General features: G+C 40.1%; 1 protein-coding gene across 1 annotated transcript in view; it reads right to left on the bottom strand.

The window, feature by feature from the left end:
• The window catches only part of igfbp5b (insulin-like growth factor binding protein 5b), a 50,152-nt gene that overhangs the window by 1,606 nt on the left and 30,927 nt on the right, over positions 1–17,619 (bottom strand). The window contains exons 2-4 of the mRNA XM_061926565.1: positions 7,150–7,364; positions 6,915–7,034; positions 1–2,804 (exon numbers count right to left, since the gene is read on the bottom strand). The exon at positions 1–2,804 is cut by the window's left edge and continues 1,606 nt beyond it. Coding sequence (XP_061782549.1) covers positions 2,667–2,804; positions 6,915–7,034; positions 7,150–7,364 — 473 coding nt within the window. The 3' untranslated portion in view covers positions 1–2,666. The remainder of the gene's footprint in view (positions 2,805–6,914; positions 7,035–7,149; positions 7,365–17,619) is intronic.

Below are 17,619 nucleotides of genomic sequence, written 5' to 3'. Positions count from 1 at the left end.
GAGCATATGGAGGTTCAACAGACTGCAGTTCACACGTTCGGAATAGCCTTGAGAAACTACGACACCGACCAAGAACGACGTGGTCACTATAGGTAGTGTCAGTTCTTGTGAGGGGGCTATACAGTATGAACAAAGATGGGACCTGTGTCATTGTTGCATCACATTAATTGTATTTGCATATTGGAAGGCACTGGGACTTTTGCCAAGACCGTTTGTTGTAACCGGGTAGATAGCCTTTGCCAAACGTCGCCCTTGTAGGAAAGAATACAATTCAATGACTATATTACAATACACCGCGATTACACTGAAGTACTAAGTGGAAACCACTTGATATAATGGCTCAAAAATGCGGGCTGTCTGTACTTCACTGAAGGCAAAAATAACAGCTCAAACAAAACTGACTCCTCGCACAACCGAATCCGAGACGCAAACCGGCCGGACCCGGGAAGTTTGATTCGTGCACCCAAGTCAAAAAGGTCGAAGTTTCGGCGACAAGTGTCGCTTTATCCCACCGGTTACAGTAGGGAGGGGATTCCGAAGGGGGAATCGTTTTGCAATGGAACAAACGCTATGGGCAAAGTTGGAACGGCCACACTCTAAGATAGTCGCGACGAACGGGGCCGGTATGAATCCCCTTCCTACTGTAAGTCCGCGCACCCGCCCTCGGCTCGGTCGCTCCGCGCGGCAGTGTCCGCTCAAATAGGCACAGTTGGCATATCAGGCTAGCTACATCGTCAAAGAGCCACGTACATAAATCCATCTGTAACGATCCGATTCCTCCTTTGTCGCCAAACGCTCCACGTCGAACATATTTTACACGAGAGAGAGAGAAGGACGGTCTCGATAAACCACCTCAGGCGCTAGCAGTACTTGTGACAAAAATCAAACAAGAGAAAAAAAATGACATTCTTTTTTTGTATATAGGCTCACTCTATTATACACCAAAGCAGGCTAATACACACATCAAACATTCGCACTGTAAACATACATGCGTTCGAGCACACTTTATTTTTGTGAAGTTATACGCCGAAGGAGATTGCCCTGTTTTATAAGTGCTCTGACAGAACCACATACCCATAGAACTGGTGCAGCACATCCCTGTCTCGGGTAACACAAAAGCTCAACATGTTTACGGATGTTCTCGTTCATCCAGGTCAAGGTACTCTCGGGGGCGTTCAACCGATCGCAACTGGACCATTTTTTTAAAAACTGAATGGAACGCTAAGGTGGGTGATTCCGACGGATTTTGGGCTTGTAGGGACACACGATACCTCCAATTCAATTCCGCTCGAACTACCGTCGCTAGTGTTGACAGAAGGGTAGCTCTTTTCCACTACAATAGGGCGGAACCATCCTTGCCGAGGCACAGCCTCCTTGTGTTGGGAGTTTTTGGCACCAGCTACGAGACTAGATCTGACCGATCTTCAGTAGGGAAAGGATTCGTACGGCCCCATTCCTGGGTGGCTCTCGCATGAGGGGTTAATCATTTTGCAATGCAGTCTGCTAAAAATGATGGAACTGAGGCCGTGGTCAAAGTTGGAATTGCCAGAAAACACATTTTACTGCCATCTGGCGGCTAGATCTCACGATCCACTCTTCCCTCACTCGTGAACAAGACTCCGAGGTACTTGAACTCCTCCACTTTGGGCAGGGTCTCCTCCACAACCCGGAGATGGCACTCCACCCTTTTCCGGGCGAGAACCATGGACTCCCAGTCGCTTCACACTCAGCTGCGAACCGATCCAGTGAGAGCTGAAGATCCTGGCCAGATGAAGCCACATCGAGAGAAGCCAGATGAGGTGGTTCGGGCATCTGGTAAGGATGCCACCCGAACGCCTCCCTAGGGAGATGTTTAGGGCACGTCCGACCGGTAGGAGGCCACGGGGAAGACCCAGGACACGTTGGGAAGACTATGTCTCCCGGCTGGCCTGGGAACGCCTCGGGATCCTCTGGGAAGAGCTGGACGAAGTGGCTGGGGAGAGGGAAGTCTGGGCTGGATGGATGGATGGCGGCTAGATTGGATATCGCACTCCCCTCAATTCGTCGGGTAAACCGTGACGAATGGGGCCGTATGAATCCCCTTCCCACTGCCAGTCTAAGACCAGATCGAACCAAGCTAAGTCTGAGCATGAACCGACGAAGCCTACTCGGAGGAGAGGCGAAACGCCTTCTAAGGGAACCCAAACAGTCCAGTTGCGATTGATTTGAGAAAAAAAATCTCAACCAATTAAAAGATCCAATTGTAAATAATTCAACGGACTTGCCCTCTTGTTTTGTCTTCACAATGAATTTTGCTTCGTTTTTACAACATCAATGTATATGAATACATCTGCTTCACAGAGAGCCCCCGGTTCTTAAAAACAAAAACGTGCATATGTTTTAGTCAATATGCAGCTTGCACAAAGGGGGTCCCCACGTGCGCCGTCGTCAAAAGATCTGCTCAAAAAGGGATTCTTGGACTCCCTCCCCCTCGTTTAGAGATGAGTGTTTGGTCAAAAACCAATAGTCTTTTTTTTATCCTGGTCCTTTTTTTGTTTTGTTGAAATTCTACCTAAAAATCTGAAATAACTCTTGAAGTGAGGGGAGATTAAAGGTGTGATTCAGAGAGGAAATGTGGGTCCGGGGTCTTGTGGAGTTTGGGGATGATTGTGGTCCATTTTGCTGCTCTACTCATTGTTGTTAGTGCTGCTCTCCAGGTCTTTACACTGAATGTCTCCACCACTGTAGTCTGTTCCGGGAAGTTGAACGCCGTACTTGTCCACGCACCAACAGATGCCCCGTTTGCGGCCACGGGAGGGCTTGCACTGTGGGGGCGGGAAAACAGGAATTGTGAGTGAAACCGATACAAACGTCCTCAATGAATCAGTCGTGCATCATATTTGGCATCTATACATTAAAGTCAGTTTGGTAGAAACCAGAAAACCCGATCCCTGTATCACAACAGTGGTACATAGGGATATATAGCTTAAAGATTTAATCGGTACGATACCCTTATCGATATCGGTATTTATTGGTACTCTTGTCGGTAATATATGTAATTTTGTAGGAAATATACAGTACAGGCCAAACGTTTGGACACACCTTCTCATTCAATGGGTTTTCTTTATTTTCATGACTATTTACATTGTAGATGGTCACTGAAGGCATCACAACTATGAATGAACACCCTTCAAGCACACCTCCATCCATCCATCCATTTTCTACCGCTTATTCCCTTTGGGGTCGCGGGGGGCGCTGTTTAATTGGCCCCTTGCCCCGAGAGGGCCCCACCGGGAGCCGTAGCTGAGGTGATCCGCGAGAAGGGCCCGACGCACGTCCAGGGTCACCACCGCGCCTACCGCGCCGACACCCCGCCTCGTCCGCCTTCGCCGCGGCCGGCGTCACGCGCCCGACACCGGCGGTACGGCCATCCCCCGCGGCTGCCCCCCCCGAGGGGGAAGACGGCGCACGGGCGGTAGGGCGACCGAGGCCACCGGCGCGGACGTGCCGCCTCAACCGCGGATGCGACGGGTGGCGAGGGCAGGCGGCGAGGCGGCGGCTCCCCCAGCCGCGGCACGTGCCCAGCCCCGCTTCGCACCCCAGCCCGACCGACCCAGCCCTTAGAGCCAATCCTTGTCCCAAAGTTACGGATCTGTCTTGCCGACTTCCCTTACCCGCCTTGTTCTAACACGCCAGAGGCTGTTCACCTTGGAGACCTTCTGCGGATATGGGTACGGTCTGGCGCGAGATTAATACCTTCTCCCCCAGATTTTCAAGGGCCGGCGAGAGCTCACCGGACGTCGCCGCAACCGCGACGCTTTCCAGGGCGCGGGCCCCTCTCTCGGGACAAACCCATTCCAGGGCGCCCTGCCCTTCACACAGAAAAGAGAACTCTCCCCGGGTCCCCCACCAGCTTCTACGGGATCGTTTGCGTCACCGCACTGGGCCGATGTACGCCTGTCCAGGTTCGAGGATCTGAACCCGACTCCCTTTCGTTCGACCGCCCTTCTTAGGCCGTCGCCCATCCCTTAGGACCGACTGACCCATGTTCAACTGCTGTTCACATGGAACCCTTCTCCACTTCGGCCTTCAAAGTTCTCGTTTGAATATTTGCTACTACCACCAAGATCTGCACCCGCGGCGGCCCCACCCGGGCTCGCGCCCGAGGCTTCAGCGCGCACCGCGGCGGCCATCCTGTGAAGTGAAAACCCTTTCCTTTTGAAGCTCATCGAGAGAATGCCAAGAGTGTGCGAAAAAGTAATCAGAGCAAAGGGTGGCTATTTTGAAGAAACTAGAAAATAAAACATGTTTTCAGTTATTTCACCTTTTTTTTGTTAAGTACATAACTCCACGTGTTCATTCATAGTTTTGATGCCTTCAGTGACAATCTACAATGTAAATAGTCATGAAAATAAAGAAAACCCATTGAATGAGAAGGTGTGTTCAAACTTTTGGCCTCATTCAATGGGTTTTTTACTTTTTCGCACACTCTTGGCATTCTCTCGATGAGCTTCAAGATGTAGTCACCTCAAATTGTTTTCACTTCACAGGTGTGCATGAAGCTCATCGAGAGAATGCCAAGAGTGCGCAACGCAGTAATCAGAGCAAAGGGTGGCTATTTTGAAGAAACTAATCACGTGTATGTTGGAATTGTTATTAATATTGATACTGTTGTTGATGTTATTCATTTTTGTTCGACCACTTTTGGATTGTTTTGTGTCATGTTTGTGTGTCCTTTCAGTTGCTCTGTTGATTGCAGTGTTGCTGGGTCGAGTTTGGTTTTGGAATTTGAATTGTATTATAATGGTATTATTGTGTATTATTTTGTTGGACTGATTAATTTAAAAAAATGTATTTAAAAATAAATAAATAAAACAATTAAAAAATACAAAAAAAATACAAAAACAATTGCAGATGCATTTGATTTTTTTTTTAATGTACTTTTAAAAAAAAAAAAATCTTATAATTTCACATTAAAAAACTGGAAGCTCACTTGCTAGTATTTTACAGTAAGGTTTACGGTGCTTTCACGGCTTATCACTGTAAATTGAAAAATAGTTCCACTGTTTTTTTTTTACCCCTGTAAAATCTTTTGTCATGTATATAGGATATTTGGATAACACTTGCAAAATGTCACCAAAAATGAGGCTGTAACTCTAAAATATGTCATATAATGTAAATATATCGAATTTAAGCATGTGACACTTTGCATAGGATTGCGTTTTCGATCATCTTTGTTGTAGTGGTGTAGCATGCAAGGACGGGAGTGGAAGAAGTGTAAAAAAATAGAGTTAACTGTTTTAATTACATTCAAACTTTACTTCAATCAATAACGGAGCAGCATCTCCTCATTCGGAAACAACAATGTGTCCCGTGAAAAAACGTCCGACCGGGACTCTCTAATAACTAAAGTTCCTTGGGTGAATAATGTAAACTCACTACACCGGTAGTTTTTAGCGCTTCCATAGCCAGATATAAGTTAGAACTTTACGCTACTTTATATTAGAAATGGCAACAGCAGAGGATAAATGTCCCATAACAAGAAGATAGAAAAAAAGAAGAAGCTTATCGACTACGGCAGCGCCACGGACTACAGTGTCGGACTTGCGCAAATTTTCAGGACTTATGCAGATCCCAAATACACATCAGCAGGCACCAGAAGGTAAGAAAAGTTGCTTTTGCATAATACTGCGAAACAAAACGCCAGATAATGTCTGCTAATGGGTGCACACACCATCGTAATTCTTGTATGTCTGACTACGGTAGCCATACTTGCCAACCTTGAGACCTCCGATTTCGGGAGGTGGGGGGTGGGGGCGTGGTCGGGGCGGGGCGGGGGCGTGGTTGGGGGCGTGCTAGAATTCACCAAGTCAAGTATTTCATATATATATATATATATATATATATATATATATATATGATAAAAAAAAAAAAAAAAAAAAAAAATATATATATATATATATATATATATATATATATATATATATATAAATATAGCTAGAATTCACTGAAAGTGAAGTATTTTCCTATATATATATATATTATTATATATTTTTATATATATATATATATATATATAAGAGGGACAGAGACAGCGCACAGTGCATGTGGATCACATGTTACCATGGCGAGAAAACATGGAGAGACTGGAATGTAATAGAGTGATCTATGTTTGTCTGTTGCCATCTCCTGGTGAGTGTTGGCTATAGCGTACTGGGGTTACTTTTTGGTTGGCCAACGATTTACGTGGTGTTGCGCACCTGACGTCAAGTGTGTGAGTCTGTTCTGAAGTCTACAGTAAAGAGACGTACTTCATCCCCTCGCCTGTTTATTGCCTCCAACTCAATATATTACAACAACATTGCTGGAGGGGGCGTGGCCTACAGGTCCGCCTGAATTTCGGGAGATTTTCGGGAGAAAATGTGTCCCGGGAGGTTTTCAGGAGAGGCGCTGAATTTCGGGAGTCTCCCGGAAAATCCGGGAGGGTTGGCAAGTATGACGGTAGCCGTAACGGGCCGACAATTTAGTCGTACTAAAACGTTTTGACGGATTTTTGAGCGCCGTGTGCAACGTTCTTTATTTTCAATGGAGCATTTAAAGTTTTGGTGTTGTTTACTGGCGCCATATTTCAGTCTACACGTATCTCTTATGTGTGACTGCCATCTACTGGTCACACCTATCATTACACCATGTACCAAATAAAATTGCTCCGAGGTCGGTAAGCACAATCAGAATTACTCTGTACATTAGGCGTTAGGTTATAAGGCGCATCTTTTGAGAAAATGAAAGGATTTTAAGTGCGCCTTATAGTCCGAAAAATACGGTAGTTATGTGTATTTATTGAAGTGATTATTTGGCGTACCAAAGTTCAGGAGTGGACTAGTTAGAGTCCTGTTTCTTTTTTTTTTTTAAATGGGAAAATGACACAAACTTACTTGCTTGCGTTTGAAGAAACCTTTTCTGTCACAGTTGGGAAGGTACAAAGACAGAGCCATGACTCGAGAAGTGTCCTTCATTCCCTGAATTATCCCATCAAGTTTTCTCCTGCAGGGTCCCTTTTTGAGAACAAACAAAACATATTACTACAGACCTTTTTTTGCAATGCATGTGGTTGTCAAAGTAAATATCGTTTTAAGATGAAGCGGAATCAGGATCCCAATGGGTACTCACAAATTCAGGTTCGTGTTTGTCTATGGGCAGAGGAGAGTAGTCCATGGGGGAGCCCATGGAGCGCTGCTTTCCCTGCTTCCTCTTAAACTCCTTACGCATGGCGTGGACTTTTTTACTGTTGACAATGTCTTTGGTCAGGAGGGGAACTTTAGCTGGCTGCAGCTCCTCTGTAATCTCTGTGGCCATGGCGTCCTCGTGTTCTCGGGACTCGCGATCTGCAACCAGCCCAAAAGACTTTGGTCAACAATAAATTCCCGCATATTTAAAATCCAAGTCAAGACTTTGATTTAAGTCTGATCTGTAAAATACTGTGATTTTGTTTTTTTACATGCATATTACAATAATACATAGATCAAACATGCCTTCCTACTTCAAAAGTTCCAATATTTCAGGAAATCCAATGTACAATTTACAGTACAGACCAAAATATTGGACACACCTTCTCATTTAAATGCATTTTCTTTACTTTCATGACTATTTACATTGTAGATTGTCACTGAAGGCATCAAAACTATGACACCTGTGAAGTGAAAACCCTTTTGAAGCTCATCGAGAGAATGCCAAGAGTGTGCAAAACAGTAATCAGGTGGCTATTGTGAAGAAACTAGAATACAAAACATGTTTTCAGTTATTTCACCTTGTTTTGTTAAGTACATAACTCCATGTTCATTCATAGTTTTGATGCCTTCAGTGACAATCTACAATGTAAATAGTCATGAAAATAAATAAAACCCATTGAATGAGAAAATGTGTCCAATCTTTTGGTCTGTACTGTATATTTTCTTATTAATATTTACTAGGGATAGGAATCTGACAACAACTAACGATTTGATTCGATTCTGACTTGAGTCAGAATCGATTTAACACGATTTTAAGCAATTCTCAATTCAAACGGATTCTCGCAACATATTTTTTGGGTACAAAAATAATAATAAAACCTTTTCAAAACAGCTGTTGCCAAAATATTGGACACACCTTCTCCTCATTCAATGGGTTTTTGTTATTTTCATGACTATTTACATTGTAGATTGTCACTGAAGGCATCAAAACTATGACACCTGTTAAGTAAAAAAAAACCTTTCAGGTGACTACCTCTTGAAGCTCATCAAGAGAATGCCAAGAGTGTGCAAAGCAGTAATCAGAGCAAAGGGTGGCTATTTTGAAGAAACTAGAATATAAAACATGTTTTCAGTTATTTCACCTTGTTTTGTTAAGTACATAACTCCACATGTGTTCATTCATAGTTTTGATGCCTTCAGGGACAATCTACAATGTAAATAGTCATGAAAATAAAGAAAACACATTGAAGGAGAAGGTGTGTCCAAACTTTTGGCCTGTACTGTATGTTTTTATTAATATTTACTAGGGATAGGAATCTGACAACAACTAACGATTTGATTTGATTCAGATTTGAGTCAGAATCGATTTTCGATTTAACACAATTGTCAATTCAAACGGATTCTCGTAACATATTTTTTGGGTACAAAAATAATAATAAAACCTTTTCAAAACAGCTGTTGCCAAAATATTGGACACACCTTCTCCTCATTCAATGGGTTTTTGTTATTTTCATGACTATTTACTATTTACATTGTAGATTGTCACTGAAGGCATCAAAACTATGACACCTGTGAAGTGAAAACCCTTTCAGGTGACTAACCTCTTGAAGCTCATCGAGAGAATGCCAAGAGTGTGCAAAGCAGTAATCAGAGCAAAGGGTGGCTATTTTGAAGAAACCAGAATATAAAACATGTTTTCAGTTATTGCACCTTTTTTTTGTTAAGTACATAACTCCACATGTGTTCATTCATAGTTTTGATGCCTTCAGGGACAATCTACAATGTAAATAGTCATGAAAATAAAGAAAACCCATTGAATGAGAAGGTGTGTCCAAACTTTTGGTCTGTACTGTATATTTTTTATTAATATTTAATAGGGATAGGAATCTGACAACAACTAACGATTTGATTCGATTCTGATTTGAGTCAGAATCAATTTTCGATTTAACGCAATTCTCAATTCAAACGGATTCGCGTAACATATTTTTTGGGTATAAAAATAATAATAAAACCTTTTCAAAACAGGTTGCAAAAGCTCTTTGGTTGTTGCCAAAATATTGGACGCACCTTCTCCTCATTCAATGAGTTTTTGTTATTTTCATGACTATTTACTATTTACATTGTAGATTGTCACTGAAGATATCAAAACTATGACACCTGTTAAGTAAAAAAAAAACCTTTCAGGTGACTACCTCTTGAAGCTCATCAAGAGAATGCCAAGAGTGTGCAAAGCAGTAATCAGAGCAAAGGGTGGCTATTTTGAAGAAACCAGAATATAAAACATGTTTTCAGTTATTTCCCCTTTTTTTTGTTAAGTACATACAATAACTCCACATGTGTTCATTCATAGTTTTGATGCCTTCAGGGACAATCTACAATGTAAATAGTCATGAAAATAAAGAAAACACATTGAATGAGGAGAAGGTGTGTCCAAACTTTTGGTCTGTACTGTATGTTTTTATTCATATTTAATAGGGATAGGAATCTGACAACAACTAACGATTTGATTTGATTCGGATTTGAGTCGGAATCGATTCTCGATTTAACACAATTCTCGTTTTAACGCAATTCTCAATTCAAATTGATTCTCGTGATATATTTTTTTTCTATAAAAATAATAATAAAACCTTTTCAAAACAGTTTGCAAAAGCTCTTTGGCTGTTGATGTATACAGTACCTTCTCATTCAATGTGTTTTCTTTATTTTCATGACTATTTACATTGTAGATTGTCACTGAAGGCATCAAAACTATGACACCTATGAAGTGAAAACCCTTTCAGGTCACCTCTTGAAGCTCATCAAGAGAATGCCAAGAGTGTGCAAAGCTGTAATCAGAGCAAAGGGTGGCTATTTTGAAGAAACAAGAATATAAAACATGTTTTCAGTTATTGCACCTTTTTTTTGTTAAGTACATAACTCCACATGTGTTCATTCATAGTTTTGATGCCTTCAGGGACAATCTACAATGTAAATAGTCATGAAAATAAAGAAAACCCATTGAATGAGAAAATGTGTCCAATCTTTTGGTCTGTACTGTATATTTTCTTATTAATATTTACTAGGGATAGGAATCTGACAACAACTAACGATTTGATTTGATTCTGATTTGAGTCAGAATCGATTTTCGATTTAACACAATTCTCAATTCAAACGGATTCTCGTAACATATTTTTTGGGTACAAAAATAATAATAAAACCTTTTCAAAACAGCTGTTGCCAAAATATTGGACACACCTTCTCCTCATTCAATGGGTTTTTGTTATTTTCATGACTATTTACTATTTACATTGTAGATTGTCACTGAAGGCATCAAAACTATGACACCTGTGAAGTGAAAACCCTCTCAGGTGACTAACCTCTTGAAGCTCATCGAGAGAATGCCAAGAGTGTGCAAAGCAGTAATCAGAGCAAAGGGTGGCTATTTTGAAGAAACAAGAATATAAAACATGTTTTCAGTTATTGCACCTTTTTTTGGTTAAGTACATAACTCCACATGTGATTATTCATAGTTTTGATGCCTTCAGTGACAATCTACAATGTAAATAGTCATGAAAATAAAGAAAACCCATTGAATGAGAAAATGTGTCCAATCTTTTGGTCTGTACTGTCTATTTTCTTATTAATATTTACTAGGGATAGGAATCTGACAACAACTAACGATTTGATTCGATTCTGATTTGAGTCAGAATCGATTTTCGATTTAACGCAATTCTCAATTCAAACGGATTCTCGTAACATATTTTTTGGGTACAAAAATAATAATAAAACCTTTTCAAAACAGCTGTTGCCAAAATATTGGACACACCTTCTCCTCATTCAATGGGTTTTTGTTATTTTCATCACTATTTACTATTTACATTGTAGATTGTCACTGAAGGCATCAAAACTATGACACCTGTGAAGTGAAAACCCTCTCAGGTGACTAACCTCTTGAAGCTCATCGAGAGAATGCCAAGAGTGTGCAAAGCAGTAATCAGAGCAAAGGGTGGCTATTTTGAAGAAACCAGAATATAAAATATGTTTTCAGTTATTGCACCTTTTTTTTGTTAAGTACATAACTCCACATGTGTTCATTCATAGTTTTGATGCCTTCAGTAACAATCTACAATTTAAATAGTCATGAAAATAAAGAAAACACATTGAATGAGAAGGTGTGTCCAAACTCTTGGCCTGTACTATATGTTTTTATTAATATTTAATAGGGATAGGAATCTGACAACAACTAACAATTTGATTCGATTCTGATTTGAGTTGAAATCGATTCTTGAATTAACGCAATTCTCAATTCAAACCGATTCTCTTAACATATTTTTTGGGTATAAAAATAATAATAAAACCTTTTCAAAACAGGTTGCAAAACCTCTTTGGCTGTTGATGTATACAGTACAGGCCAAACGTTTGGACACACCTTCTCATTCAATGTGTTTTCTTTATTTTCATGACTATTTACATTGTAGATTGTCACTGAAGGCATCAAAACTATGACACCTATGAAGTGAAAACCCTTTCAGGTCACCTCTTGAAGCTCATCAAGAGAATGCCAAGAGTGTGCAAAGCAGTAATCAGAGCAAAGGGTGGCTATTTTGAAGAAACCAGAATATAAAACATGTTTTCAGTTATTTCACCTTTTTTTTGTTAAGTACATAACTCCACATGTGTTCATTCATAGTTTTGATGCCTTCAGGGACAATCTACAATGTAAATAGTCATGAAAATAAAGAAATGTGTCCAAACTTTTTATTAACATTTAATAGGGATAGGAATCTGACAACAACTAACGATTTGATTCGATTCTGATTTGAGTCGGAATCGATTCTCGTTTTAACGCAATTCTCAATTCTAACCGATTCTCGTAATATATTTTTTTTTGCTATAAAAATAATAATAAAGTATTTTCAAAACAGGTTGCAAAAGCTCTTTTGCTGTTGATGTATACGTGCAGCAAGTAAGCACAGAGATGGCCTAAATTATTATTATTATTATTATTTTTAATTGATTGTTAAATTAGCCTGAATCTTAAATCTGATCATTTCTTTAAATACATTTTTGAAAATTATGAATCGATTAAGAATCTGAATAAATGCCTACTCAGAAGTGCACAAAACAGGAACTAAGGGAGTCCAAAACAAACAGAAAACACAAAACATGATCCGGACTACGGATCATGACAGTTTCGTCTGCTTAGCTCATTGGGAAGCTAGTTTCCGCAAGTAGCGGGTCCATGACGATGACCTCTGTTTTGTTCGATCATCCGTTTTACTGCCGTGTTACAGACACCGTTTGGAAACAATTGAGGTGTGTAAATAAATACTTTTATATTAGTATACATATGGTATACTAATGGTCTGGTGAGGCTAATATATGTACAAATATTATTCTATTTTAAAATTTGGTGGGTGCTGCCTAAAAACCTACTCAGTGGCCTAGTGGTTAGAGTGTCTGCCCTGAGATCGGTAGGTTGTGAGTTCAAACCCCGGGTCATACCAAAGACTATAAAAATGGGACCCATTACCTCCCTGCTTGACACAAGGGTTGGAATTGGGGATTAAATCACCAAAAATGATTCCCGGGCGCGGCCACCGCTGCTGCTCACTGCTCCCCTCACCTCCCAGGGGGTGATCAAGGGGATGGGTCAAATGCAGAGGACACATTTCACCACACCTAGTGTGTGTGTGTGTGACAATCATTGGTACTTTAACTTAACTTAACTTTAACTTAACTCAAATCCATCCATCCATCCATCTTTTTCCGCCTAAGTCTTCCCTGTGACCTCTTATCGCTTTTTTTGTTCTTCAGCACACAATTACGGTGGGTCCGTCACTTAAACCGTGAGTGAAGAATGTGTGAAAAATGGTGTGTCTTCGATGTGAAGGAAGACCTAATAAGTCCCAAAGAGAAGGCGATGATGCAGTATTATCTGCTCACAGATGCCACCTGGTGGTTGTTTGAGCACACTGCAGCTAGTCCTGGCTAAACCAAGCAACCCACTCCTTAATGCTTCAGTCACAGAACTGTATTTTAAAAGGGACCGATGAAAATGTTTTGTTATTTGTGACTTATAAATCTAACAATGTTGGATACTCGAACTAAACAATGCCAAAAGACCAAATCATTCAAGTATTATTTTCATCTAATTGTGGTATGCACACAACGACACCGATGTGGAACATTCGGTGAAATATATATATTTTTTGTGCAGCTCTGTATGGATCGGTGCAGGTGTACTTAATCCACAAATGTTTATCAGGTTTATTTTCCACTTTTGTCCGGAAACAAAATAGCGCTGACATTCATTCGTCTTTAAGAACAGCGTACATTTTCAAAAGGGAAATTCTAACACTTTTGGAAAAGGGTGGGGCGTGGTTTCATTTGCAATCTGGGATACGCCTCCAGAATCAAACATCTTGCATATTTTGGTACATGTACCAAAATGTATTTCGATACTTTTCGGCATTTTTCGGTATTTTTCTAAATAAAGGGGACCACAAAAAAATTGCATTATTGGCTTTATTTTAACAAAAAATCTTAGGGTACATCAAACATATGTTTCTTATTGCAAGTTTGTCCTTAAATAAAATAGTGAACATACAAGACAACTTGTCTTTTAGTAGTAAATAAACAAACAAAGGCTCCTAATTTAGTCTGTTGACATATGCAGTAACATATTGTGTCATTTTCCATTCTATTATTTTGTCAACATTATGAAGGACAAGCTGTAGAAAATGAATTATTAATCTACTTGTTCATTCATGTTAATATCTGCTTACTTTCTCTTTTAACATGTTCTATCTACACTTCTGTTCAAATGTAATAATCACTTATTCTTCTGTTGTTTGGATACTTTGCATTTGTTTTGGAGGACACCACAAATTTGGGCATCAATCCGATACCAAGTCGTTACAGGATCATACATTGGTCATATTCAAAGTCCTCATGTGTCCAGAGACGTATTTCCTGAGTTTATAAACATAATATAAATGTAAAAAACCCCCCGAAAGAATATGTTGTGATGCCAAAAAATATCGATGTAATCATAGTACTATCGACTAGATACGCTCCTGTACTTGGTATCATTACAGTGGATGTTAGGTGTAGATCCACTGATGGCGTTTGTTTACATTTTGACGGTGTTTAGTGAAACATGTTTAGCTATTCCTCGTCCTGCAGGGATGATACTTGTAAGAAACTTACTTTATATGTCGCCATGGAGACAAGGATTAGTGATTTAGAAGTAGCTACAACACTGCCATGTCTTAAAGCACTTCGTCCTGAGGGTGTTTCAGTGTTATAACTTCACCTTTATCGTTAGTTTTTAAGCCAAAATGCGTCCATTCTCCCTTTTCTGTCTACAGACTGTGTTTGTGTGTAAGTACCGTATTTTTCGGAGTATAAGTCGCACCGGAGTATAAGTCGCACCTGTTGAAAATGCATAATAAAGAAGGAAAAAAATATATATAAATCGCACTGGAGCCCGGCCAAACTATGAAAAAAACTGCGACTTATGGTCCGAAAAATACGGTACTCTGTGATTGTGCGCTGCCGAACATGCTCCTCTGCTTGTAAACCAACAACGGGGGGAGGGGTACGGGACAGGTACTTTTTAGAGGCGGTATAGTACCGAATAGGTTTTATTAGTATCGCAGTATTGGATTTGTTTAAATCACTGGTTATGTGAGCAGTCAGTAGCGACATTAGCTCGGATTCAGACTCGGATTTCAGCGGCTTAAGCGATTCAACAGATTACGCATGTATTGAAACGGATGGTTGTACTGTGGAGGCAGGTAGCGAAAACGAAATTGAAGAAGAAACTGAAGCTATTGAGCCATATCGGTTTGAACCGTATGCAAGCGAAACCGACGAAAACGACACGACAGCCAGCGACACGGGAGAAAGCGAGGACGAATTCGGCGATCGCCTTCTAACCAACGATTGGTATGTGTTTGTTTGGCATTAAAGGAAACTAACAACTATGAACTAGGTTTACAGCATATGAAATACATTTGGCAACAACATGCACTTTGAGAGTGCAGACAGCCCATTTTCAGCTAAATTATTGGTAAACACAGTTTATGTATAATAACTTACGTAAAACCGCGAGTAATGAATAAAGTTTTCATCAATTAATATATTCTGTAGACATACCCTCATCCGCTCTCTTTTCCTGAAAGCTGATCCGTCCAGTTTTGGAGTTGATGTCAGCATCTGCTTTGAGTGTCGCAGGATATCCACACATTCTGTCGTGGCATAGCTTTCGTCGGTAAAGTGTGCGGAACAAACGACTGACCATTTCGTCGGCTTTCGCCACAGCCTCGTATTTTGAACAAATTCCGTCCAATTTCTTGCCACTTTCGCATCTTTGGGCCACTGGTGCAACTTGAATCCGTCCCTGTTCGTGTTGTTACACCCTCCGACAACACACCGACGAGAGTGAGAAAATGGCGGATTGCTTCCCGTTGTGACGTCATCGCTCCGAGAGCGAATATTAGAAAGGCGTTTAATTCGCCAAAATTCACCCATTTAGAGTTCGGAAATCGGTTAAAAAAATATATGGTCTTTTTTCTGCAACATCAAGGTATATATTGACGCTTACATAGGTCTGGTGATAATGTTCCCCTTTAAGTTATTTACTGAGATTGATCCACTTTGTTTATTTTATATATATATTTTGCATTCTTTTTGAGTTACTTTGAATTTACAACCCCCTGGCGCTGTTTTGTACTGTTTTTGTACTGCTTTGTACTTTTTTTGTACTTACTTTTATTATTATTTCCAACTGTTTGCAAAAGTTAAAATTTACAAATAAAGGTTAATATTAAAAAATTTAAAAAAATTTAAAATGATGTGAATAGATAATTGGTGATTAATGAAGTAGTGAATTGTGAATTATATTTATATAGCGCTTTTCTCTAGTGACTCAAAGCACTTTACATAGTGAAACCCAATATCTAAGTTACATTTAAGCCAGTGTGGGTGGCACTGGGAGCAGGTGGGTAAAGTGTCTTGCCCAAGGACACAACGGCAGTGACTAGGATGGCAGAAGCGGGGATCGAACCTGGAACCCTCAAGTTGCTGGCACGGCCACTCTACCAACCGAGCTATACCGCCCCAAGTAGTCGTCAAAAAACTATCAATCCGCTTTATCGCAATTTACCAGTAATTGCACTGTTCATTGTTACGTGTTATTGGAAAATATGCATGATTTATAGTTTATAAAACACTGAATATTGAAACTGACCGGAAATGCCGTATAACTAAATGCTGCTTAAAAACAGTCCAATTTTAATCGATGTTTTGGAACCCTGAAGACATATCACATTGACAGCGGTTTCACCTGTTAAAACTTTGACGCCAACACACGAGCAGGTGTCGCCTGTTTGTGTTTGTGCTCCTAATTGCTGCCTGCTGTTTATTTACACAGGAGAGACACACACTCAATCAACAGCTGATGAACAACAGCTGAAACAAAAGTGCCCAAATAAATATTCCCAGTGAAAGCTGCCGACGAACGCAGTAATTCTCGGGTTTAGCAAAAACAGCTTTTGATCAGCTCATAAAGCTATTTACTGTTAAATGAAGTCACAACACAAGTTATGTTTTGCAAATAAACCTCATTATATACTAAGTTTGATTTGGACAGTACATCATTTAAATTGTATTTTTTTTCATTCTAAAAGGGAAATGCACTTTTATTTTTTTTTTTTGCCCATCTTTATGTAAGAAAAGAACACATATGTTGTTCTTGTTCTAATGCATTCTAATAAACGAAAAATATTTATATATAATTGATGTTTTTATCAAATATTTTCTCTTTTTTTATGTCTTTTAATACGTCACACTTTGAGATTTGATGTCAAATGAAAAGTGCATTACTAGAGATGTCCGATAATGGCTTTTTTGCCGATATTCCGATATTGTCCAACTCTTAATTACCGATTCCAATATCAACCGATACCGATATGTACAGTCGTGGAATTAACACATTATTATGCCTAATTTTCTTGTGATGCCCCGCTGGATGCATTAAACAATGTAACAAGGTTTTCCAAAATAAATCAACTCAAGTTATGGAAAAAAAAATGCCAACATGGCACTGCCATATTTATTATTGAAGTCACAAAGTGCATTAATTTTTTTTAACATGCCTCAAAACAGCAGCTTGGAATTTGGGACATGAGAGCATGAGGAGGTTGAGGTAGGTGGCGTTGGGGGGGGTATATTGTAGCGTCCCGGAAGAGTTAGTGCTGCAAGGGGTTCTGGGTATTTGTTCTGTTGTGTTTTCGTTGTGTTACGGTGCGGATGTTCTCCCCAAATGTGTTTTGTCATTCTTGTTTGGTGTGGGTTCACAGTGTGGCGCATATTTGTAACAGTGTTAAAGTTGTTTATACGGCCACCCTCAGTGTGACCTGTATGG

The sequence above is a fragment of the Nerophis lumbriciformis genome, linkage group LG31, assembly GCF_033978685.3.
Source record: "Nerophis lumbriciformis linkage group LG31, RoL_Nlum_v2.1, whole genome shotgun sequence".
In the NCBI taxonomy this organism is placed as follows: Eukaryota; Metazoa; Chordata; class Actinopteri; order Syngnathiformes; family Syngnathidae; genus Nerophis; species Nerophis lumbriciformis.
This window is presented reverse-complemented; position numbering and strand designations above follow the sequence as displayed.